The sequence below is a fragment of the Pristiophorus japonicus genome, chromosome 6 (assembly GCF_044704955.1).
Source record: "Pristiophorus japonicus isolate sPriJap1 chromosome 6, sPriJap1.hap1, whole genome shotgun sequence".
Taxonomy (NCBI): Eukaryota; Metazoa; Chordata; class Chondrichthyes; family Pristiophoridae; genus Pristiophorus; species Pristiophorus japonicus.
Window position 1 is genome coordinate 193,586,612 of NC_091982.1, and position 26,695 is coordinate 193,613,306.

The 26,695-nt window shown below is 45.9% G+C and overlaps 1 protein-coding gene across 1 annotated transcript in view; it reads right to left on the minus strand.

Annotated features, from left to right (window-relative positions):
- The window catches only part of LOC139265339 (uncharacterized), a 514,006-nt gene that overhangs the window by 181,483 nt on the left and 305,828 nt on the right, over positions 1-26,695 (minus strand). Inside the window, exon 12 of the mRNA XM_070882307.1 lies at positions 13,148-13,288. Coding sequence (XP_070738408.1) covers positions 13,148-13,288 — 141 coding nt within the window. The remainder of the gene's footprint in view (positions 1-13,147; positions 13,289-26,695) is intronic.

Sequence of the window (26,695 nt, forward strand, 5' to 3'; positions counted from 1 at the left end):
GCAATAAACAGTTTCCATCCAAATAAACATAACCTGGACGTTCAATCTGGCAGAAAATTAGTCAAAACTCAATTTCCTCCCCCAAAATCCTATTTTCTAGTTGGCACAAATCAACTGGAAAATTTGCAGATACTTAGAAGGTACCACCGTCTGTGATATGTGGTTTTCTACTTCTAATTGTAAATGAAATCTGAAACAAAAGAATGTTGCAGTGATATGTCTGACGCAGTCTAAATTGACCCCGATATTCAACTTGGTAGATCCATGATGGTGTATTTCAAGTGGGCTATTCCTACCTTTATCATAAATGTAACCTCCTGAAAAGCTCCCCATATACTCCTATAATTGAAGATCATACAAGGATAAAAAGAAAGCAAAACAAAAAAAGTTTTAATCTTCAGCACTTAAAAAGAGCTGCAAAATTGTAACTGTATCCCTTACAAAATGGGTAACTAATTTGTTGTGTGCCTTTCAGTACTTACTGAAGAGTGTTCAGGCAATACTCATTTTTTCTATGGGTCACACAACCAATTTAACTGTAAATCAGACTAGGACACTGATCTAAGTATAATCTTTTCAAAGATGGGGAAGACTAGAACTAGAGGGCATGATTTTAGAATAAGGGGTCACCCATTTAAAACTGAGATGAGGAGAAATTTCTTCTCTCAGAGGATTGTAAATCTGTAGAATTCGCTGCCTCAGAGAGCTGTGGAAGCTGGGACAATGAATAAATTTAAGACAGAAATAGAGTTTCTTAAACGATAAGGGGATAAGGGGAGTGGGAAGGGAAGCAGAACTGGGTCCATGATCAGATCAGCCATGAGCTTATTGAATGACAGAGCAGGCTCGAGGAGCCGTATGGCCTACTCCTGTTCCTATTTCTTATGTTCTTGTGTAAACATTTTATATCCATGCTTCAGATAGCACATTTAAATGTAGAATCTTAATCCAGTAGTAAACAAATCCTCAATTATTTATATTTTTGAATGTTGAGCACACTAATTAATGTCAGCCCATTGCACAATTTACCTGAAGGGAGCTGTCAATCAAATTGTAATAATTTGCATATAAAAGCTCTTTTTGATTATCATAGTCAAATATTTTTTGGACAATTTTACATCGATTCAATTGTAAAATAAAAATGTGAGTGTAGGTTTCAATATTAAAAATGATTCATTTGTGTATGCAGTTTATAGCACCGAGGAGCAAAAGACATTCGGTCAGGGATTTTTAGACTTCAAGGTTCCCCTGACAGAAGCTCAATCACTCATTTTTTGCAGAAATGTCAATAGTCAGGCTATATTTTGTAAGTTACAAGATTTAAAACAGAAATAACTGCAAAACCAATACTGGTCACACAAATTCAAAGGCATTAAAGCTAATGAATTGTGCTGAAAAATGGAATTTGCTGCATAACTCAATAAAATGTATTTGTGAGATCAACACTTATTTGCAGTCCATTTCTGAAACATTCTGCAGATGGCATTGTCGCATTGCATTTACAGCAGTGAATGTTGACCTGGCAAGTCATAAAATTCAAGTAGATTTCTGGTCACATATCTATTAACACTTTCAGATTTATAAAAGAGCCTCTGGTACCAAAATAAAACAGTAAATGTGATGGACTGAGAAATGCTCTGTGATTCCATGCATTTACAAATATTAAGTGTCATGTATCCAACATGGTTACTGCTTGTACTATTACAAGGTGTGCCACCAGGGGGCAGCTCAGTGGGAGACTTGCAGGTTACACGTACAGGTGTGCCAGGCCTAATATAAAAGGCAGGCCACCAGGTGTGATCCTCACTCTGGAGTTATCAATACTGGAGTTGTCATTACAGTTCAAGTACAACACATTGCCTCGTGGAGTCATTATCAGAGCATCTAAAAACATAACAATTGGTGACTAAATTATGGACCTTCATGCGAAAATGGCTACCCTTGGTACGTTGCAGCAGTTCGCCGATGGTGATGATTGGGACGCCTTTGTGGAGAGGCTCGACCATTTTTTCACAGCAAACGACCTGCCAGGCGACAATCCGACCACACTGGCTGATAAGCGCAGAGCTATCCTGCTAACCAGTTGTGGGCCCACCGTCTATGGCCTCGTCAGGGACTTGCTGGCACCAGCGAAGACAACGACCAAGACATATGAGGAGCTTGCAATGCTGATCCAAGAACAACTCAAGCCCAAAGAGAGCATCCTCACAGCCAGACACCGGTTTTACACCCACCGATGGCCCGAAGGCCAGGAAATCGTGAAATATGCTGCAGATCTCAGGAGGCTGGTGGCACCGTGTGATTTCGACAACCACCTCACCGAAGCGCTGTGGGATATCTTTGTCATTGGAATCGGCCATGAAGGCCTTCTTCATAAACTGCTGTCTGCGGATACCACAGTCACACTGCAGGAGGCCATCTCCGTGAGCCAGGCATTCATGACCTCGACCTGCGGCTCTAGGCAGATGATTCACCCTCAGGACTCAAACCCGGCAAGTACTGTGCACAGAGTGGCATCTTTTAGAGGCTGTACTGTAGAACGTGAACCTTCTCAGGGAAGAGAGAACAGGCCCCCGAGTCCCTTAACTCAGAGTCCGCCGAGGGGGGATAACCGAGTATCTCCATGCTGGCATTGCAGAGGGAATCACAGGGCTAACCAGTGCCGCTTTAAAGTCTGTGTGTGTAAAGGTTGCAGCACAAAGGGTCACCTCCAGCGAACGTGTAAAAGAAATATGACTCAGTGTGTTGATGAAGAGTCTGTAGATGGCCATGAATCCAGCGCGGATTATGAAACGATAGGCAGAGAGGCAGCTCAGCCCCACGATGAGGTATATAGCATGTTTACCTGCACCACCGAGTGTTCCCCGTTGAGGATGGAAGTCGAGATAAATGGCGTTCCAGTCTTCATGGAAGTGAACACGGGGGCGAGCCAGTCAGTAATGAATCAAGAAGCCTTTGAGAGGCTATGGGACAATCAAGCTGAACCCAAGTTGGTCCTGGTTCAGGCAAAGCTGCGCACCTACACCGATGAACATATCCCAGTCGTTGGTAGTGTGGATGTTAAGGTACTCCATGATGGCGCGGTGCACAAGTTACCTCTGTGGATTGCTGCAGGTGATGGACCAACGCTACTCGGAAGAAGATGAATGGAGAAGATCCATTGGAGTTGGGAAGGTTTCATCCCTCCAGCGATCGACGACCTCCGCGCTCAGAGGCAAAGCAAGCCCTCACCTGAGGGTGGACCCAACACCAGAGAGCAGAGCAGCACAGCACCCGAGGCACAGACTGCTCAGCACGACAGCGTGGAGATAATCCAGCTGAGACGACCCGAACGCATCTTCCAGGCTCCAGTGGCAGGACTCCGGAGGGAGAACATCGGATCCAAAGGCGACTTCCCAGCTTCAATTGCAGAACCCGGGGAGAAGAAAATCACCGGTCGACATCGTGGATGGAGGAAAGCTGGCGCCCAAACCATGAGATGATGCGCTGAAGAAAAAGATGGCAGCGGCCAGACCATGCGGTGCAGCGCTGATGGAGCAACACATGGCACCAAATGGAGAAGAGGATTGAGGTAAAGATAGCAAGGAGGCCTGCAACCCACCACACTTAAAGGGACAGTTCCACACACTCAATCAATGTAAGAGCAACTGTGAGTTAGATGTAAAATGTGTAATTGATGATCAGAGCTGTGTACATGCAATAAGCAAAGAAAAGTCACGCGATCGGAGCTACAGGTTATTTACTATGAGTAATGAAACGGTGTGCAAAGTAGGATTTCAACTACATACATCAATGCAGCGGGCAGACACCCATCGGGAGCACACAGGTCCAGTGAGCTACCCAATGTAGTAACCTGCGCCCCTGGGACCAGAGTTATGCACCATGGAGTGTGGCCACAAGCAGCCAATACATACAAGCCGCAGAGCAAGTGATCTCATGAGGGCAACGGCACCGGTATCGATACTCTGCCCCTGATCAGCTCCACCTCTCAGGCACCCGATGGCACCAACCGCCACGAACCTGAAAGAGCAAACTGCGCTAAGACGCAGCCCCCAGACCTTATTGCCACCAAGGCTACACCCGGGAACGAAGAGTCACCCGCAATGGTTCTCCCAAATGGGACCGGGACCAGCCAGGATCCCAAACCAAATAACGCCCAGGCAAGCGAGTCAGCAGTTCCCTGTGCACTGACAGATGACTGCTCCTCAGGAAGCAGCAGCGACCCGGGACGTAAGGAAAGGACAGGGAGGTCACAGACATCTATGAACCTGCCCGACGCTAGGAGCAACGGCAAAGGTTCCTTGAGCAGGCAACTGGAGCCAACCGGGTTCCCACTGCTAGCACTGGGCACCGCACCACCACCAGACTACCTGGACACCAGCCAGCAGTTCTGGTATCAGCTTGTCCTCACACACCAGCACTGATTCCAAGTATATATCCAGTATGTACCTCACCAGTCAAATGTACTTGCCTCACAACTGTACCACAAATGTAATGATGTAAATGCAAATTTTTTTTTTCTGAACATGAATGTAATGAGCCACCGGCATAATCTATATGTGAGGGGGGGGGGGGCGGGGAAATGGAGTGATCATGGACGCACAAACAGAAACCACCAGCACTTCCACTGACAACGAAACACCACCTACTCACTCAAGATGGAAACGACCCTCCAAGGGTGAACCAGATAGAGATAAGCCCAGAGCACAGTCACTGCATGAAGGCGATTTGCACTAAAGGCTTCGGGGAGAATGATATCATGTATCCTACATGGTTACTGCTTGTATTATTACAAGGTGTGCCACCAGGGGGCACCTCAGTGGGAGACTTGTAGGGTACCTGTAAAGGCGTGCCAGGCCTAGTGTAAAAGGTAGGCCACCAGGTGTGATCCTCACTCTGGAGTTATCAATAAAGGACTAAGGTCACTACAGTTCAAGTACAACACATTGCCTCGTGGAGTCATTATCAGAGCATCTAAAGACATAACATTAAGAAAATCATTTTTGCATATGCCATATGTTAGTAAACATTTGTAATTTTTAAAAGTTATGTTGGCTATTCAAGGTCTTCTAAAAATAGTAGGAGCCTCCAAGCACCTTCAACCAAATGTGCGAAAATTGAAGATTTGTTCCATCTCAAAATCTGGCTTCTTCATATTCTTAACAATTATTTTTCCCCTCATCTACATGTTGCCCCTTGGCGACATCATCTGAAAACGCAGCGTCAGTTGCCACATGTACGCTGATGACACCCAGTTTTGCCTCACTATCATTTCTCTCGACCCCGTCACAATCTGTAAATTATCAGATTGCTTATCCGACATCCAGTACTGCATGAGCAGAAATGTTCTCCAATTGAATATGAGGAAGACCGTTCCCTAGCCACTGCCTCCAACCCTCTCCCCAGTTTCCCTGTGAGGCCAAACCAGACTGTTCGTAACCTTGGTGTCATATTTGATACTGAAATGAGCTTTCGACCATATATCCACAACATAACTAAGACCACCTATTTCCACCTCTGTAACATCGCCCGTCTCCACACTTGCCTCAGCCCATCCGCTGTTGATGCCCTCATCCATGCCTTTGTTACCGCTAGACTTGACTATTCCAACACACTCCTGGCTTGCCTCCCACATTCTACCCTACGTAAACGAGAGGTGATCCAAAACTCATCACCCATCACCTCTGTGCTCACTGACCCACAAGTCACGCTCACCCATCACCCCTGTGCTCGCTGACTTACATTGGCTTCCGGTTAAGCAACGCCTCGATTTCAAAATTCTAATCCTTATTTTCAAATCCCTCCATGGTCTCGCCCCTCCCTATCTCGGTAATCTCCTCCAGCCCCCACCCACCCGAGATGTCTGTGCTCCTCTAATTCTGCTCTTTTGAGCATCCCTGATTATAATCGCTCAACCTTCTGTTGCCGAGGACCCAAGCTCTGGAACTCCTTGCCTAAACCTCTCCCTCTCTATCCTCCTTCAAGATGCTCCTTAAAACCTGTTATGTATTTAACCCCTTGTAACCTGTATTACACTACCACCAGAGGGCCTACCTGTTGGAGTGCCAAGGGATCCCAGCATCCCTTGGAAGCACGGTATATAAGCAGGCCACCCACGAGGTACTGGAGTCGCATTAAAGGAGCTAAGGTCACACTTGCTCATTGTACACAGTACTCAGTTTCATCCTTTATTAGGAGCATAACAACTGGAGACGAGGTAATGAACACCTGCACGAAAATGCAAAGGACAGTTGGTGTCCTGGAGAAGTTCTCAGAAGGGGACGATTGGGAGGCCTTCGTGGAGAGACTCGACCAATACTTTGTGGCTAACGAGCTGGAAAGGGATGAGAACGCTGCCAAACGAAGGGCGATCCTCCTAACTGTCTGTGGGGCAACAACATATGGCCTCATGACGAATCTCCTAGCTCCGGCAAAACCAACAGAGAATTCCTACGAAGAATTGTGTACGCTGGTCCGGGATCCTAAGGACCGCATTTTGATGGCGAGATATCGGTTCTACACATGTCAACGATCGGAGGGACAGGAAGTGCCGAGCTACGTCACCGAACTAAGGTGCCTCGCAGGACATTGTGAATTTGGAGGATTCCGAGAACAAATTCTGAGAGACTTTTTTGTACTGGGCATTGGCCATGAGACAATTCTTCGCAAACTGTTGACTGTAGAAACCCCGAATCTAAGTAAAGCCATAACGATACCCCAGGCATTTATGTCCACCAGTGACAACACCAAACAGATTTCGCAGAGTAAAGAAGTTTTGGCCTGTACTGTGCATAAAGTAACGTTGTTTTCGAGCAGGAATATACATGGCAGAACGTACACGCCGGCTGCTACTGCACTAACTCAGATGACCCAGAGTCTGCCATCAATCGTTAATGCGAGGCAGTTAACACCTTGTTGGTGCTGTGGAGGTGACCATCGCCCCCATCAATGCCGCTTCATGCACTATATGTGCAATGGTTGCAGAACAATGGGACACCTCCAGCAAATGTGCAGGCGAGCTGCAAACCCTGCAAACCACCACGTTGCAGAGGAAGATCGATCCACTGGGGATCAGGCTGAATTGGAGACTCGTACCGAGGAGGCAGAAGTGTACGGGGTACACACATTCACGATGAAATGTCCACCAATAATGCTGAAAGTTGAACTGAATGGAATTCCAGTATCTATGGAACTGGACACGGGTGCGAGTCAGTCCATAATGAGTAAAAAGGCCTTCGACAGGCTGTGAGGCAAAAAGGCACACAGGCCCAAGCTCAGCCCCATTCACACCAAACTAAGGACTTACACCAAGGAACTAATCCCTGTAATTGGAAGTGCAGAAGTCAAAATCTCCTATGATGGAGCAGTACATGAACTCCCGCTGTGGACTGTGCCAGGGGATGGTCCCACATAGTTTGGCAGAAGCTGGCTGGGAAAAATCCACTTGAACTGGAACGACATCTGAGTGCTTACATCCGTCGATGACGCCTCATGTGCCCAGATTCTGAGCAAGTTCCCATCGTTGTTCAAGCCAGGCATTGGAAGCTTCTCGGGGGTGAAAGTGCAGATCCATTTGGTCCACGGTACGTGACCCATCCACCACAAGGCACGGGCGGTACCGTACATGATGCGTGAGAAAGTAGAAATTGAGCTGGACAGGCTGCAGCAAGAAGGCATCATCGTGTTGGTGGAATTCAACGAGTGGGCTAGTCCGATTGTCCCGGCACTTAAAAAGGACGGCACGGTTAGAATTTGTGGAGACTATAAAGTAACGATTAACTGTCTTTCGCAACAGGACCAGTACCCACTATCTAAGTCAGACGACCTATTTGCGACCCTGGCTGGAGGGAAGATGTTCACCAAGTTGGACCTGACCTCGGCCTACATGACGCAGGAGCTGGAGGAGTCTTCGAAAGGCTCACCTGCATCAACACGCACAAAGGTCTGTTCATCTATAACAGATGCCCGTTCGGGATTTTGTCGGCCACGGCAATCTTCCAATGGAACAGGGAGAGCCTGCTAAAGTCGGTTCCTCGCACCGTGGTTTTCCAGGACAACATACTGGTTACAGGTCGGGACACCATGGAGCACTTGAATAATCTGGAAGAGGTTCTTAGTCAGTTGGATCGCGTGGGACTCAGGTTGAAACGCTCGAAGTTTGTTTTCCTGGCACAGGAGGTCGAGTTCTTGGGAAGAATCGCGGCAGACGGCATCAGATCCACCGACGCCAAGACGGAGGCCATCAAGAATGTGCTGAGACCACAGAACGTAACGGAGCTGCAGTCGTTCCTGGGACTTCTTAACTATTTCGGTAATTTCCTACCCTGCTGGAACCCCTACATGCGCTACTGCGCAAGGGAGACGACTGGGTATGGGGGAGTTCACAAGAGGTTGCCATTAAGAAAGCCAGAAATCTGTTGTGTTCAAACAAACTGCTTGTCATGTATAACCCTTGTAAAAGATTAGTGTTAGCATGCGATGCGTTGTCATACGGGGTCGGGTGTGCGTTACAATAGGCTAACGAATCGGGGATCTTGCAACCGGTCGCGTATGCATCCAAGGCCGAAAGGGCCTACAGCATGATTGAAAAAAAGAGGCTCTGACATGCGGTTACAGGGTAAAGAAAATGCACTAGTACTTATTTGGCCTCAAGTTTGAGCTTGAAACTGAACACAAACCGCTCATATTGTTGTTCTCTTAGAGCAAAGGGATTAACACCAATGCCTCTGCCCGCATCCAAAGATGGGCACTCACGCTGTTGGCATACAACTATGTAATCCGCCACAGACCGGGCACAGAGAACTGTGCAGATGCTCTCAGTAGGCTGCCATTTCCCACCATCGGGGTGGAAATGGCACAGCCAGTAGACTTGCTCATGGTCGTGGAGGCATTCGAGAATGAAAAATCCCCCCTTATGGCCCACCAGATCAGGACCTGGACCAACCTGGATCCTTTACTGTCCTTGGTAAAAAAAACTGTGTCCTCCATGGGAGCTGGTCCAGTGTCCCAGCGGAGATGCAGGAGGCGATTAAGCCGTTCCACAGACGCAAAGACAAAATGTCCTTGCAGGCGGACTGTCTGCTGTGGTGCAATCGCGTGGTCTTGCCCAAGAAAGGCAGAGATACGTTCATTTGTGAACTGCACAGCACCCACCCAGTCATTGTAATGATGAAAGCCATAGCCAGATCCCATGTGTGGTGGTCCGGCATCGACTCAGATTTAGAGTCACGCGTGCTCTTAGCTGTGCAATGCACCCAGAGAGGCACCGTTAAGTTTGTGGTTGTGGCCCTCCAAACCATGCTCAAGGATCCACGTGGACTATGCGGGCCCATTTCTAGGCAAAATGTTTTTGGTTGTCGTGGACGCTGACTCAAAATGGATTGAATGTACGATAATGTCTGTAAGCACATCCACGGCCACTATTGAAAGCCTATGAGCCATGTTTGCCACGCATGGCTTGCCTGATGTCCTAGTCAGCGACAATGGGCCGTGCTTCACCAGTGCTGAATTCAAAGAATTCATGATCCGCAATGGGATCAAACTCGTCACATCTGTCCCATTCAAGCCTGCATCCAACGGCCAGGCAAAACAGGCAGTTCAGACCATCAAGGAAAGCTTGAAATGTGTGTCGGAAGGCTCCCTGCAGATCCGGCTGTCCCGAGTGCTGCTCAGCTGCCGTACCACCAGACCCCACTCACTCACCGGGGTTCCCCCAGCCGAGCTGCTCATGAAAAGGGCGCTAAAATCAAGGCTCTCTCTTGTCCACCCGGATTTCCATGATTACATGGAGGGCAGGCGGCATCAACAAAGTGTGTACCATGACCGCGCAAATTTGTCACGCGATATTGAGATCAATGATCCTGTGTTTGTGCTCAATTATGGACATGGTTCCAAATGGCTTGCTGGCACGGTCACAGCCAAAGAGGAGAATAGGGTGTTTCAGGTCAAATTGGCCAATGGCCAAACCCACAGAAAACATTTGGACCAAATCACATTACGGTTCACCAACAGCTACGAACAACCCGAAGAAGACACCACCAACTTTGACCCTACAACACACACACACACAAGTTGCAACTGACATCATAGTTGACCACGAAGCCAAACTCACCATCCCCAGCAGCCTGGCAAGGCCGGCTGCCCAACAGCCCAATGAAGAACTAACCAACTCACCCACACCCACATTTGTACCGAGACGATCGACAATGGAACGAAAAGCCCCAGATCATCTCACCTTGTTATCAAGTGTGCTGTTAACTTCACGGGGGGAGTGATGTTGTGTATTTAACCCTTTGTAACCTGTATTACACTACCACCAGAGGGCCTACCTATTGGAGTCCCAAGGGATCCCAGCATCTCTTGGGAGCACGGTATAGAAGCAGACCACCCACGAGGTACCTGCTCTCTGGAGTCGCATTAAAGGAGCCAAGATCACACTTGTCCTTGTACACAGTACTCAGTTTCATCCTTTATTAGGAGCATAACAAAACCTACCTCTTTGACCAAGCTTTTGGTCACTTGTGCTAATTTCTACTTATGCAGTTCGATGTCAAATTTTTATCATAATATTCCTGTGACGTGCCTTGGAACGTTTCACTATGTTAAAGGCGCTATATAAATACAAGTTGTTGTTGTTTCATTATTTTTTTCAGTTTTTCCAATTTTGTATTTTTTTTAGTGATCTTAAGCTCATTAATGTGAAGATGCAATATGATTCCACTATTGCAATTAGTGTCAGATTCACGTGTTTCCGGACCAGACATCGTAATTGTTAAATACAATATAAAACTGTGCTATTTTGTTCTAATAATTTTAACCCCTAGCCTAAGAACATCTCAACAGCTCTTACTGAAGTCTGGTCACATTTTAACGGACTGGGCACGGATGGGCAGGTTGAGTACCAAATACGGCAAATGTCATCAGTTTCAGGCCTGGACTACGTTAACTCCTGGGCCTCAGTTACATTCGAGTGGCGGGCTGCCAATGTGATCGCATTGCGGCAGGAAATCCGCCAACATTCCGGGTGGGATTTCCAGTAGGCCTCCAGAGGCATATTTAATGTCGAAATGCATTCTCCAAAAGAGTGGGCGGGGAAGTGGAGCTGAGTCCATGATCAGATCAGCCATGATCTTACTGAATGGCGGAGCAGGCTCGAGCGGCCGTATGGCCTACTCCTGCTCCTATTTCTTATGTTCTTGTTCTTATTCACTGCTGCCAGATTGCTCCATGATACTTTAGGAAAGTGGAGCTTCCCACCAATGAGTTGCAAGGCCCACCCCCAAGCTCTCAGATGCCTCTTAGCGGAATGAGGTGAGGGCAAGGAGAGATGTTCTGTTTTCCAGCAGTGGGATAAGGATTGCCAAAGCCGACATACATCAGGTCTGGAGGGAGGGGATAAATATGGTCAATTCCATTAGCATCACCCCCAGGATCTGGATTCATTGTAGGAAATGTTTCAATGAACTGGCAAAAGCAGCAAAGATGAATACAACTCTCGATTTCTCAAACTCTGGGCTCCAACGTGAGTTTCGCCTTGGAGAGACTGGTGGACCGTGGATAGGGACTATTGATATGGGCTTTCAAAGCGTCACTTATCTCCTGCTTAGTCAGAGCGATGAGCTGCAGCGACTTTGGATTCCACCCAAACTTTCGGCCATCCCACCAGGACTGTGCTGCTTTCCTGCCCCCCAAATTTTGGGCTCATAGAATATTAAGAGATTATGGGATCTGCTTGGTGCTTACAAGCAGTACTGCTTGGCAGGTTTACATTCTAGTGAATGTTCTCATTTTAATTAACAATTAAACTAATACCTCTGTTTTGTGCTACCTAAAAAAAACATTCTCTTAGTAACACAATTGTATGAATGATGGTATCCAGCAACAACAACTTGCATTTATTTAGCACCTTTAATGTAGTAAAACATCTCAAGACACTTCATAGGAGTGCAATCAGACAATATTTGACACTGAGCCAAAGAAGGAGACATTAGGAGACATAAGGACCAAATGCTTGGTCAAAGAGATAGGTTTTAAGAATTGTCTTAAAGGAGGGGAGAAAGATGGAGAGGCAGAGTGGTTTAGGGAGGAAATTCCAGAGCTCAAGTTCTAGACAGCTAAAGACATGCCCGCCAATGGTGGGGCAAAGGAAGCAGGGAATGCACAAAAGGCCAGAGTTGGAGGAATGCAAATTATTGGAGGGTTGTAGGGCTGGAGTAGGTTACACAGATAGGGAGGGAAAAGGCCATGGAGGGATTGAACTACGAGGATAAGAATTTTAAAATCTAGGTGTTGTTGCACCAGTGGACAATGTAGGTCAGTAAGCAGCGGGGTGATGGGTGAATGGGACTTGGTTTGAGTTAGAGAATAGGAGCAGCAGAGATTTGGATGAGCTTAGGTTTGTGGAGGCTGCAAGATGGGAGGCTGGCCAGAAGACTATTTGAGTAGTTAAGTCTGGAGATAACAAAAGCATGTACGAGGGTTTCAGCAGCAGATGGGCTAAGGCAGGGGCAGTGACAGGCGATATTACAGAGGTGGAAGCAGGTGGTCTTTGTGATGGAGAGGATGTGGTGTCAGAAGCTCAACTCAGTGAAATAGGGTGCCGAAATTGTGAACTGTCTGGTTCAGCCTGTGACAATGGCCAGGGAACAGAGTTTGTGGTGGAGGCCCAATGTATAATTGTTGGGAAACTCTGCTCATCCAGGACTGGATGTCGGACAACCAGTCTGACAACACAATGGCAGTGGAGGGGATGAGAGTGATGGTGGTGAGGTAGAGCTGGGAGTTGTGTTTTCAGATAATGTCGCCAAGGGATAGAATATAGAAGAAATATTTTAACACATCTATTTCCAATTCAGATACACAATAAACATTTTAATGGACAACTTTTTTTTTAAATCGGAAAAGTACAAATTCTAACACCATGCAGCAATTTAAAAAAAAATACAGTACCCGACAAAATTTTAGCCATTACTAAAAAAATCTGTAGTTGAAGATATGCAAAGGAGCTTCTTTTTTATTTTTTCAAACATTTTGCAGCCACTCAAAATTACCTTGTTACTTTATCATATTTGACAGAAAATAAACAGCAAATGTTTTTGTAAAATAATATACGCTAACTATTATTAGATAAATATTATAGATTACTTACGCTTCCAAAGATATATTAGAGTAGATGATTATGTAGCCATGTACCATTTGGCGTGTGACAGGCACGCTGGTGTTCAAGCCTCCATCAAATAGAACTTTCCGCACAGACGTCTGGGGAACAATGTCCAATACGGCCCAACACCTACAAGAGAAAGGTAATAGAGATTAATTCACGAATCTAAAAACTCTTTCGTTTTACCACAATCACCTCAAACACCAAATGCGAAGACCGAATGATTCAGACCATCAGTGCTGCCGCCTCCATTGCTTTGAGTCCAGTGTACTAACCATTTCACGTATGCTATCAGGCACTATCGAATTTAAGCTCAAAGCCTTGAGAGAAAGAGCTCGAAATAGAAGGTAACAGAGGAAAGGAGGAGACAGCATATTGAGCAGAGAGAAGAGAGTTGAGAGAGAGCACTGAGAGACAGAAAAGAGACAAGCATAAGAGAGGAAACATAGAAACATAGAAAATAGGTGCAGGAGTAGGCTATTTGGCCCTTCGAGCCTGCATCACCATTAAATATGATCATGGCTGATCATGCAACTTCAGTACCCCATTCCTGCTTTCTCTCCAGACCATTTGATCCCTTTAGCCATAAGGGTCACATCTAACTCCCTTTTGAATATATCGAACGAACTGGCCTCAACAACTTTCTGTGGTAGAGAATTCCACAGGTTCACAATTCTCTGAGTGAAGAAGTTTCTCCTCATCTCAGTCCTAAATAGCTTACCCCTTATCGTTAGACTGTGACCCCTGGTTCTGGACTTCCCCAACATCGGGAACATTCTTCCTGCATCTAACCTGTCCAATCCCGTCAGAATCTTATATGTTTCTATGAGGTCCCCTTTCATTCTTCTAAATTCTAGTGAATACAAGCCTAGTCGATCCAGTCTTTCTTCATATGTCAGTCCTGCCATCCCGGGAATCAGTCAACTGCAGTAAGACCTCCCTGCTCCTATACGCAAATCCTCTCGCTATGAAGGCCAACATGCCATTTGCCTTCTTCACCACCTGCTGTACCTGCATGCCAACTTTCAATGACTGATGTACCATGACACCCAGGTCTCGTTGCACCTCCCCTTTTTCTAATCTGTCACCATTCAGATAATATTCTGCCTTCCTGTTTTTGCCATCAAAGTGGATAACTTCACACTTATCCACATTGTACTGCATCTGCCATGCATTTGACCACTCACCTAACCTGTCCAAGTCACCCTGCAGCCTCTTATCATCCTCCTCACAGCTCACACTGCCACCCAGCTTAGGGTCATCTGCAAACTTGGAGATATTACATTCAATTCCTTTGTCTAAATCATTAATGTATATTTTAAATAGCTGAGGTCCCAGCACTGAACCTTGCGATATCCCACTAGTCACTGCCTGCCATTCTGAAAAGGACCCGTTTATTCCTACTCTCTGCTTCCTGTCTGCCAACCAGTTCTCTATCCACGTCAATACATTACCCCCAATAACACGTGCTTTAATTTTGCACTCTAATCTCTTGTATGGGACCTTGTCAAAAGCCTTTTGAAAGTCCAAATACACCACATCCACTGGTTCTCCCTTGTCCACTCTACTAGTTACATCCTCAAAAAATTCTAGAAGATTTGTCAAACATGATTTCCGTTTCATAAATCCATGCTGACTTGGACCGATCCTGTCACTGCTTTCCAAATGCGCTGCTATTACATCTTTAATCACTGATTCCAACATTTTCCCCACTACCGATGTCAGGCTAACCGGTCTATAATTCTGTTTTCTCTCTCCCTCCTTTTTTAAAAAATGGGGTTACATTTGCTACCCTCCAAACCATAGGAACTGATCCAGAGTCTATAGAATGTTGGAAAATTACCACCAATGCATCCACTATTTCTAGGGTCACTTCCTTTGGAATGCAGACTATCAGGTCCTGGGGATTTATCGGCCTTCAATCCCATCAATTTCCTGATTAATGGAGTTAGTCCTGACTAAGAGGAGTTTGAGAGAGTGAGGGGGTTGAGTATTGGGGCGAGCAGGGGGAGGGGGGGGTGGGGTTGAGATAGAGAGTCTGAGCGAAAGAGAGCATGGGTTGAGTGAAAGAGAGCAAAGGTGGTTGAAAGCGTGAAAAGGGTATGTGAGACAAAAAAAGGATGCAAGAACATAAGAACATAAGAACTAGGAGCAGGAGTAGGCCCCTCGAGCCTGCTCCGCCATTCAATAAGATCATGGCTGATCTGATCATGGACTCAGCTCCACTTCCCTGCCCACTCCCCATAACCCTTTAAACCCTAGTCGCTCAAAAATCTGTCTATCTCCGCCTTAAATATATTCAATGACCCAGCCTCCATAGTACTTTGGGGCAGAGAATTCCATAGAGAATAAATTTCTCCTCATCTCAGTTTCAAATGGTTGGCCCCTTTTTCTAAGATTATGTCCCCTACTTTTAGTTTCCCCTATGAGTGGAAATATCTTCTCTGCATCCACCTTGTCGAGCCCCCTCATTATCTTATATGTATCGATATGATCACCTCTCCTTCTTCTGAACTCCAATATGTATAGGCCCAACCTACTCAACCTATCTTCATAAGCCAATCCCCTTATCTCCAGAATCAACCTAGTGAACCTTCTCTGAACAGCCTCCAAGCAAGTATATTCTTCCTTAAATACGTAGACCAAAACTGTATACAGTACTCCAGATGTGGCCTTACCAATACCCCGTTGTAGCAGGACTTCTCTGCTTTTATATTCCATCCCCCTTGCAATTAAGGCCAGCATTCCATTTGCCTTCCTGATTACTTGCTGTACCTGCATACTAACTTTTTCTGTTTCATGCACAAGGACCCCCAGGTCTCTCTGTACTGCAGCACTTTGCAATTTTTCTCCATTTAAATTATAATTTGCATTTCTATTTTTGTGCTAAAGTGGATAACCTCACATTTTCCCACATTATACTCCATCTGCCAAATTTTTGCCCACTCATTTAGCCTGTCTATATCCCTTTGCAGATGTTTGAAGGAGGAGTAAGAGACTGAAGGGAGACTGAGTGAAGAGGGGGAGGAGAGATAGAGGGAGGGGGTTGAGTGAAAGAACGAAAGAAAGAAGGCAGTGAGAATGCATGTGCTGGAAGAGAGGGAGTTAAGAGAGAGGGAATTTATAATTGAAATATAAAAATAACGATAGAATGTAATGACTTCTGTCCTCTAACCCCACTTCACCTGAAGATTACATATGGCCTCGACTCCCTCTGTGCAACACCACAGGAGACAGACGAGTAAGAATCTTATATATGCAAATCTTTCCTGGCATCTTTTTCCACTGTAAATTCCTATGGCCAAACCCATAATGTAAACATCTGCATGCCCTGTCCCCGTTCTCAATTGCCATTTCAACTGAATGTTACACTTGGAATTGGCTCCCCACCTGCAATGTCACGAGAGATTGGCTAGTGTCATTGTTGTCCTTTTAAGGCCACTGACTTCCCTTTTTGTCCCATTTTGAGTGACAAATGTTTCCACCAAAATAATTTTTTTCTCAAAGAAAATATTAACAAGACTTTAAATGTAATATTCACAGGTGACAATTTGTAAGTGTATCAACACTATTACAAAACAGCCCCCATATGTTTTTTTTGTTAAAAAAATAAAGTGCACTTATTACAAAATGAATTCCTTGAGAACCAGATGTCAATAGGTATGATCATTAACTACATGGGATCATAATAAAGGCATAAAATCCATCAGTATATGTGTGGCAGTACAGAACAGGCAAGCAACACTACCTTTATTATGAAATTTTTTTATTATTGTACTGGGTGACAATTTTATCTTCTTTCTCATTAATTTATTTCAGGAAATAACAATTTGAGCAATTCAGGCACCATGTTAGATGGATCAATTTTAATTAAACGCTAGAACCAAGCTTAGATCTCTGATTGTCTACTACTGTTTTTTGTGACATACTTAATTAGGGTCGACTATTATAACCAGAGAGGCACAGAGTAATTGGACGTGTTTTGTGTCAAGCTTTTGCTTTGAAAAATGAAAATGTACTTAATCTTGTTTCATTTCTGGAAGTTGAATTATATTACAATATTTTAATTAGTGGACAATTACAACTCATGATCATAATCAGCAGATTTAAACACCACCATAATAACATCCCTAAATTTTAATGTACTGTGGTCATACCAGGCTGCAGCAGGTAACATTAGCAACATTCGTCAATCAGTTGTGCATGCCTGCATCAAGCAGATGACATATGCACTGTTTGCCATAGTCAACAACTTCAGCTCTCGACTCCATGGAGACTGTGAAGCAGTAAGACAGGACTTTAGTCGAAGCAGGTGGCTTGTTGAACTGTGCCTCAGCTGTTCTTGCAACTCTCTGAGGGGTCCTGACCATGGCAGTGAGGGATACTGTTGTGTATGTATAATATACTCCCTGTACACTCAGTGTACAGTTACATAAGACTACTGGATGTACCTTCACACTGTATACACTATGCTTGTACCACCAGAGGGTGCAACTGGTGGAGACCTAGGGGTCACCTATACACGACAGGTAACCAGGTATAAAAGGGTGCTCACCATGCTGTACCCTCACTCAGGAGCTGTAATAAATGGACGAAGGTCACCACAGATCAAGTACAATACCTTGCCTTGTGGAGTCATTACTAGAGTGCTTACAGATACAATAGATACATTGCCACCCACATGACAATTTGGTGACTTCAGATTCTTCCTTGAAAAGATCTAGGAGGGCAGAATGTATGACTGTATTCTGCTGCTGCCTGGCATTAATACCAAAGTGAATGAATTCCCCTGCAGTGACTTGATGAATACATTCTTGGACAGAAGTTTGAGTGATATTATGAGTACACCAACCTAGTGGTTATGGTAATGAACTAGGGTTCAGATCCCACCTGTGGCAAGTTGTGAACTTTAAGAGATGGCAACCCTAAGCTGCTGGACTGCGGTAAAATTCCAAGTGATTCAATAATGTTTTTCAGAGAACAGAACCTGTCACCCCTACATGGTTTGCCTTACACGTGCGTTCATTCTCACATAATGGCCAGAATCTTGCCAGCCCTGTGAGTGTGGCTTTGGAGGCGACGCCGCTGTCAACATGGCCGTGATTGACAGTGGGGCTCTGAACCCGCCTCCTTGTCAGTTTCCAAAGTGCCAGGTCTGGCTGCGGTTCACAGACCCAACATCAAGCGGTAGGTCAGCCAACTAACATCATTAAGAGGTACTTTAAAGGCATTTTAAAAGAATTTTACCAGGTGCTTACCATTTTTCCAATTTTGTCAGGAGCTTCCTGTCGCTCAGGCTTCACGTAACGTATATGTGTCGGGTTCTCAATGACTCTCAATTGCTTTGACTAGTTGACAGCTATTCAGAAGTGGTATAAAAGCTACCATTTCACAGCTGTTCACTTTCCAATCTCAGAAGCTGAAACCTTGAGGATTTAGAAGACACTTTTGAGCTGTATGCCATCTATTCCAGCAGCATTGGTGCCCTTGAGAAAATCTCACCTTGGTCCTCAGAATCCCACCACTATCAGCCCCAACATCAACATCACTAAACACACCAGCATTACCAACAACACCAAAGTTCTTCGCAATCACCTGATGCTGCACAGGACACACATTGCTGTCTGGAATGGCCTCACCATGGCCACATTTACTTCACTTGATGCTATCCACCCTGGCTGCCACATGATGCGCCAGGCTGCCATCACCCCACACCAGTACCATAAAGCACCTCTGAAATGCCCAAGCCATTCCTTTCACACATCACCATTGCAGGGGGGGGGGAAGGGGGTACCTTTATATCTCACCATTCACTACAACTCACTAAACCACTTCCAAAGGTTCATACAAATCTGTCCAAGAACGCGGAGTATTCAAAATAAAGATTTAAATATTTGACAGCACATTAGCAGAAACTCGACATGAACATTGGCTAAAAGACCAAGTGCCTACCCTTGTGTGTTGTTCGTTGGCATGATTGGACAAGGATAAGGGTGGGTGTGAGATTGGGGTGTGATAATGTAGATGGAGAGAGGAATGGGTGGAGGTGCAAGGTAAGTTGGTGTGAGTAAGGATGTGCAGGAATAGGGCAGGGAAGACAGAGTGATGGGGATGTGATGAGTGGCACAGCAGGATGAGGTTGAGTGTGGCTTTGCAGTAACCTTTCAATGATCTTTCAATTAGATCATTGAAAGGTTTGCACCACTGCAGCCAGGTCCTCCTGACGACATCCTTGCTTGTGCCCTCCAGGCTGCGTTGGTGTCCTGGGGAGGTCTCTTCCGCTCATTGGAAGAAAAGAGAACCTCCCTGCGCGCTGTGACTCCCTCCATAGCATCTGGAGGGAGTAATTGAGAACCTGGGTGCAGTCCAGTGCTCCTCAATGCTGCAGAACACTGACAGAACATCTAGCAAAATGAATGTGGGCATGGTCCCTTTAAGGAAACCAGCTGATGATCCATCATCAAATGACGCCATCAGGCCTGCTTCCTTTTAATTGGACGGGAACCTTGCAGGGTGGGCTTAACAAGCCCAATCTAGGGAAGATTCTTCACACAGTGTGGGCTGGAGTCAGGAACGGGGTCACCACCCATCACCGACCGCCCGGGACTCGCATCGGTTGGCAAGAATGCGGCCTGTGAGACTGACTCTGAATGCCCGCAAGAGAACTCGGAGCAGGGAATTAATAGTGCATTGCCAGTGTTGCCAACGTCCTAAGAACAAATATAGAAAAAACAATTATACAGTGCAGTGCCATAAAAGTTGAGTGCTGTTAAGTGTACAAGTCCTGGTAGATGATATTAGCTTCAGGTCTTCACGCAAACATAGAAACATAGAAACATAGAAAATAGGTGCAGGAGCAGACCATTCAGCCCTTCTAGCCTGCACCGCTATTCAATGAGTTCATGGCTGAACATGAAACTTCAGTACCCCCTTCCTGCTTTCTCGCCATACCCCTTGATCCCTCGAGTAGTAAGGACTTCATCTAAATCCCTTTTGAATATATTTAGTGAATTGGCCTCAACTACTTTCTGTGGTAGAGAATTCCACAGGTTCACCACTCTCTGGGTGAAGAAGTTTCTCCTCATCTCGGTCCTAAATGGCTTACCCCTTATCCTTAGACTGTGACTCCTGGTTCTGGACTTCCCCAACATTGGGAACATTCTTCCTGCATCTAACCTGTCTAAACCCGTCAGAATTTTAAATGTTTCTATGAGGTCCCCTCTCATTCTTCTGAACTCCAGTGAATACAAGCCCAGTTGATCCAGTCTTTCTTGATAGGTCAGTCCCGCCATCCCGGGAATCAGTCTGGTGAACCTTCGCTGCACTCCCTCAATAGCAAGAATGTCCTTCCTCAAGTTAGGAGACCAAAACTGTACACAATACTCCAGGTGTGGCCTCACCAAGGCCCTGTACAACTGTAGCAACACCTCCCTGCCCCTGTACTCAAATCCCCTCGCTATGAAGGCCAACATGCCATTTGCTTTCTTAACCGCCTGCTGTACCTGCATGCCAACCTTCAATGACTGATGTACCATGACACCCAGGTCTCGTTGCACCTTCCCTTTTCCTAATCTGTCACCATTCAGATAATAGTCTGTCTCTCTGTTTTTACCACCAAAGTGGATAACCTCACATTTATCCACATTATACTTCATCTGCCATTCATTTGCCCACTCACCTAACCTATCCAAGTCACTCTGCAGCCTCATAGCATCCTCCTCGCAGCTCACACTGCCACCCAACTTCGTGTCATCCGCAAATTTGGAGATACTACATTTAATCCCCTCGTCTAAATCATTAATGTACAATGTAAACAGCTGGGGCCCCAGCACAGAACCTTGCGGTACCCAACTAGTCACTGCCTGCCATTCTGAAAAGTACCCATTTACTCCTACTCTTTGCTTCCTGTCTGACAACCAGTTCTCAATCCACGTCAGCACACTACCCCCAATCCCATGTGCTTTAACTTTGCACATTAATCTCTTGTGTGGGACCTTGTCGAAAGCCTTCTGAAAGTCCAAATATACCACATCAACTGGTTCTCCTTTGTCCACTTTACTGGAAACATCCTCAAAAAATTCCAGAAGATTTGTCAAGCATGATTTCCCTTTCACAAATCCATGCTGACTTGGACCTATCATCTCACCATTTTCCAAATGCGCTGCTATGACATCCTTAATAATTGATTCCATCATTTTACCCACTACTGAGGTCAGGCTGACCGGTCTATAATTCCCTGTTTTCTCTCTCCCTCCTTTTTTAAAAAGTGGGGTTACATTGGCTATCCTCCACTCGATTGGAACTGATCCAGAGTCAATGGAATGTTGGAAAATGACTGTCAATGCATCCGCTATTTCCAAGGCCACCTCCTTAAGTACTCTGGGATGCAGTCCATCAGGCCCTGGGGATTTATCGGCCTTCAATCCCATCAATTTCCCCAACACAATTTCCCGACTAATAAAGATTTCCCTCAGTTTCTCCTCCTTACTAGACCCTCTGACCTCTTTTACATCTGGAAGGTTGTTTGTGTCTTCCTTAGTGAATACCGAACCAAAGTACTTGTTCAATTGGTCTGCCATTTCTTTGTTCCCCGTTATGACTTCCCCTGATTCTGACTGCAGGGGACCGACGTTTGATCGACACCAAACTAAGGACTTATACAAAAGAAATCGTCCCAGTCCTTGGCAGCGCCATGCTCTCAGTCACACACAAAGGGATGGTGAACCGACTTCCCCTGAGGATTGTCCCCGGGGATCTCCCAACCCTGTTGGGGAGAAGCTGGCTAGCAGAACTTAATTGGAAATGGGATGATGGTCACGCCATGTCATCAGAGGAACGGACCTCCTGCTCAACAGTTCGAAGCCGTTTTGAACATCTCTTTCAGCCAGGTGTGGGCACCTTCAAAGGGGCCAAATTTAGAATCTACATCATACAGAATGCCAGACCGGTCCATCACAAGGCTAGAGCTGTGCCTTATGTGATGAGGGAAAAGACTGAAAATGAACTGGACCGGCTTCTGCGGGAAGGCATAATTTCTCCCGTGGAATTCAGCGACTGGGCAAGCCCCATCGTCCCTGTCATGAAGCCTGATGGATCCGTGCGAATCTGTGGGGATTACAAGGCTACCATAAACAGAGTCTCCCTACAGGACCAATACCCGCTGCCCAGAGCGGAGGACTTATTTGCCACGTTGGCTGGAGGAAAACTTTTCTCGAAACTTGACCTCACATCTGCGTATATGACGCAAGAACTGACCGAAGAGTCTAAGCTACTCACCACCATCAACACACATCGAGGCCTTTTTGTGTACAATCGATGCCCATTCGGCATCAGGTCGGCAGCTGCTATAGTCCAGCCCAACATGGAGAGTCTGCTCAAGTCCATCCCGGGGACGGTTGTGTTTCAAGATGGCATACTCATCACAGGCAGGGACACCGACTCTCATCTCCGCAATCTTGAGGAAGTAGTAAGTCGATTGGATCGGGTAGGCCTAAGAGTTAACAAATTCAAGTGTCTGTTTCTCGCGTCTGAGGTTGAATTTTTGGGCAGAAGGATTGCTGCTGATGGAATCCGCCCAACCGAATCCAAAACCGAAGCGATTCGCCTGGCACCCAGGTCCCGGAATGTCTCGGAACTGCGCGCCTTTATCGGGCTACTCAATTACTTTGGGAACTTTATGCAGAACTTGAGCACACTGCTGGAGCCTCTCCACGTGCTACTCAGAAAGGGGTGCGATTGGTTTTGGGGTAACGTCCAAGAACGCGTCTTCAATAAGGTACGCAACCTTCTATGTTCCAAGAGTGTTTTAGCCTTTTTTGACCCAGGTAAAAAGTTAGTCCTTACGTGTGATGCGTCAGCGTACGGGGTCGGGTGCCTTTTACAGCACGTCAATGGGGGTAAATTGCAGCCCATTGCTTATGCCTCCAGGTCACTTTCGCGGGCGGAGCGCGAGTACGGTATGGTTGAGAAGGAGGCGCTCGCGTGCGTGTACGGTGTCAAAAAGATGCACCAATAGCTTTTGGGGGCCAAGTTCGCGTTAGAAACTGACCACAAACCTCTCACGTCCCTACTATCCGAGTGCAAGGCAATCAACGCCAACGCCTCGGCGTGCATTCAGCACTGGGCACTCATACTGGCGGCTTATGACTACACAATAAGGCACAGACCAGGCACAGACAACTATGCCGACGCGCTTAGCAGGCTACCCCTGGCAACCACAGAAGGGTCCGAAGAACAGGACTGTGAGATGGTCATGGCAATCAATGCCTTTGAATCCATAGGTTCGCCCGTGGCGGCTCGCCAAATCAGAGCCTGGACGACCAGCGACCCCCACGTTATCTCTAGTAAACGATGCGTTTTAACCAGTGACTGGGCAGAGGCTCGCGATGCCTGCCCCGAGGAGGTCAAAGCCTTCCATGGGCGCATGCATGAACTCTCACTACAGGCAGACTGCCTGATGTGGGGCAGCCAAGTAGTTATGCCCTTACGAGGCAGAGAGGCGTTTGTCCGGGAGCTCCATCGCGAGCACCCGGGGATCGTCCTTATGAAGGCCATAGCCAGATCTCATGTCTGGTGGCCTGGCATTGATGCGGACTTGGAGCTCCATTTGTGCACCATTTGTGCCCAACTCAGTAATGCCCCCAGGGAGGCCCCCTAAGCCCCTGGCCCACCAAACCGTGGTCGCGGGTGCATGTAGACTATGCGGGCCCATTCATGGGCAAAATGTTCCCTGTAGTCATTGATGCTTTTTCAAAATGGATCGAGTGCACCATTTTAAACTCGAGCACCACCTCCACCACTGTGGAGAGCCTTAGAACCATGTTTACAACGCACGGCATTCCTGACATATTGATCAGTGATAATGGTCCGTGCTTCACCAGCGCAGAATTTCACGATTTTATAGTTGACCATGGTATAAATCACGTTAAGACTACACCTTTCAAGCCGGCCTCCAATGGCCAGGCGGAGCGAGCAGTGCAGATCATTAAACAAGGCATGCTCAGAATCCAAGGTCCCACGCTGCAGAGCCGCCTGTCGCGACTGCTGCTGGCATACAGATCTCGTCCGCATTTGTTGACTGGGGTTCCCCCCGTGCAACTATTGATGAAACGAACCTTAAAGACCAGGCTCTCGTTAATCCTCCCAGACATGCATGAAAGCGTCAAAAGCCAACTGAGTACCATGAGCAAAATTCGAGGGGGAGGTGGAATGAGATAGGGGACAAAGTGTTTGTGCTAAACTATGGCCGGGGTCCCAAATGGCTTGCAGGGACAGTAACAGACAAAGAGGGAAACAAGCTACTGGTTGTACAAATGGACAATGGTCAAACCTGCCGGAGGCATGTAGACCAAGTAAAAAGTAGATTCACTGATAACACTGAAGAACCAGGGGCAGACTACAATGTGGAACTCACACCACACCTGGTGGACAGACAGGTGGAACAACCTGAGGAAAGGGCAGTATCAACAGACAGCCCAGGTGAGATACCAGCAATCACACCGAGCGAAACAGACAGCCCAGGCGAGATACCAGCAATCACACGGAACGAAAAACAGGCATCAAGGCAAACAACTGAACCACAACTAAGACGCTCCATGCGAGAGCACAGACCACCTGAGACTGAATCTATAAAGGCAATAAGACCTTGGGGGAGGGTGATGTCATGTATCTCATATTACTGTATATAACTGTATCTTACCATGCTATACATGACTGTAACTGGATATGACCTGTAACAATAAGCATACCTTACCACCAGGGGTGCACTTGCAGGAGACACTCCATACCTGTCCCACTAAGATATATAAAGGGAGGTCTCAGGCAAGTGCAGCACAGGAGAGCTGGAATTAAAGGTGCAGGTCCTGAGTGACCTTGACTTCAGCATGTGTCTCGTGTAAGTCAGTACATTAGAATCAGGACTTAACAGTTACCTCACCCTCCTTTCCTCCATTCTGTGCTGCTCCCATTCCCACACTTTTCTTTTACACTTTTATACATTTTGAGCTGCATGTAAAAGTTAAGAAGGGAAAATTGTAAATTGATGAAAATTGTTTTGTGTATTTTGCATTTATAGGGAAGATTTCCAGTACACTGGTTCACCATTGCACCAGGATATGGATCTAGGAACATCTCTCTTTATATGTTTAGGATTTACGTTGGGAACACTACAAGTTGGATTTTCTGCTTTCCACCTGGGCATAATACTGCCATTGCAGATCAGTCATCCAATATAGAAAACACCCAATTTTAATTTCCATCGATTTCAAGGCGGCAAATTGAAAATCTTTCCCTATCTGTTGGGTAATACATGTGTTGATGGTTTATCAAACCTTATACATCTTTACTGTAATTAAATTGGAACTCTAATTCCCAGTGGAACTTATTGTTGTTTGTTGAGAACTCCATTCACAAATATTTTTTGTAAATCGAACAATTCATTGGCTAATTATTGAATTGTATGCAGGAAATGTGTGAGTGGGCTTCACTTCATCTCTAATTTAGGATGAGTCTGTAGATGTGGGATAAGTGGAGTCATTAATAGAGAAGAGGTGCTACATTCATTTTTGGAGGGCGAGAGAACAGCTATTTTGTTCAAGAAGCCATATAATTGCATTTTTATGTGCTTTTCTCCTTATATTTATTACCCAATATATCAAGGCTATGTCTAAAAGAGATTATTCTTGAAAGCCCTGAAGTACAAGACTAATCTGCAGCATTTCCAGTTGTTTGTTTCAGCTGTTGATATTCCTGCCAAACCTCTCCAATGCTTCTGTCAAAAAGTTTTGACACTTTTTGGCCCCATTAAATTACAAGAGCTATCAGCTGCTCCATCAGTAATAAATTAACCAATTGGGACAGAAGTAAACAAGGTTCAATGCAGAGCCTACATTTAGGGCTAAGCAAAAGTCATTGTTATGGATTTTATAGATTTTTTTCAGCAAGACTCTGAAGCGTGGATTTAATCTTTTTCTCTGACTGATAGCCGAACTAAAGTGAAAATAAGACAGTGTGCAAAAGGGATGGAGTTAAGGGAAAATAAGAGATGTTTAAGAAAGGGGATGCACAAAAGGCCAACGTCAGAGGAATGGAGAGTTCAGGTGGGGTGGTTGTTGGGCTGCAGGAGGTTCCAAAGGATAGGAAACATGAGGTTCTATAGGATAGGGAACATGATGATCCACAGGATAGGGAACATGAGGTTCTATAGGATAGAGAACATGAGGTTCTATAGGATAGGGAACATGAGGATCCATAGAATAGGGAACACGGAGATCCATAGAATAGGGAACATGAGGTTCCAAAGGATAGGGAACATGAGGATCCATAGGATAGGGACATGAGGATCCATAGGATAGGGACATGAGGATCCATAGGATAGGGAACATGAGGTTCTATAGGATAGGGAACATGAGGAAACTAAAGGATTTAAAAAGGATTAGAATTTTAAACAGAGGCATTGAGGGACCGGGAGCCAATGTAGGTTAGCGAGCACAGGGGTGGTGTGTGATTGGAATATGGTGTGGGTTAGGATATAGGCAG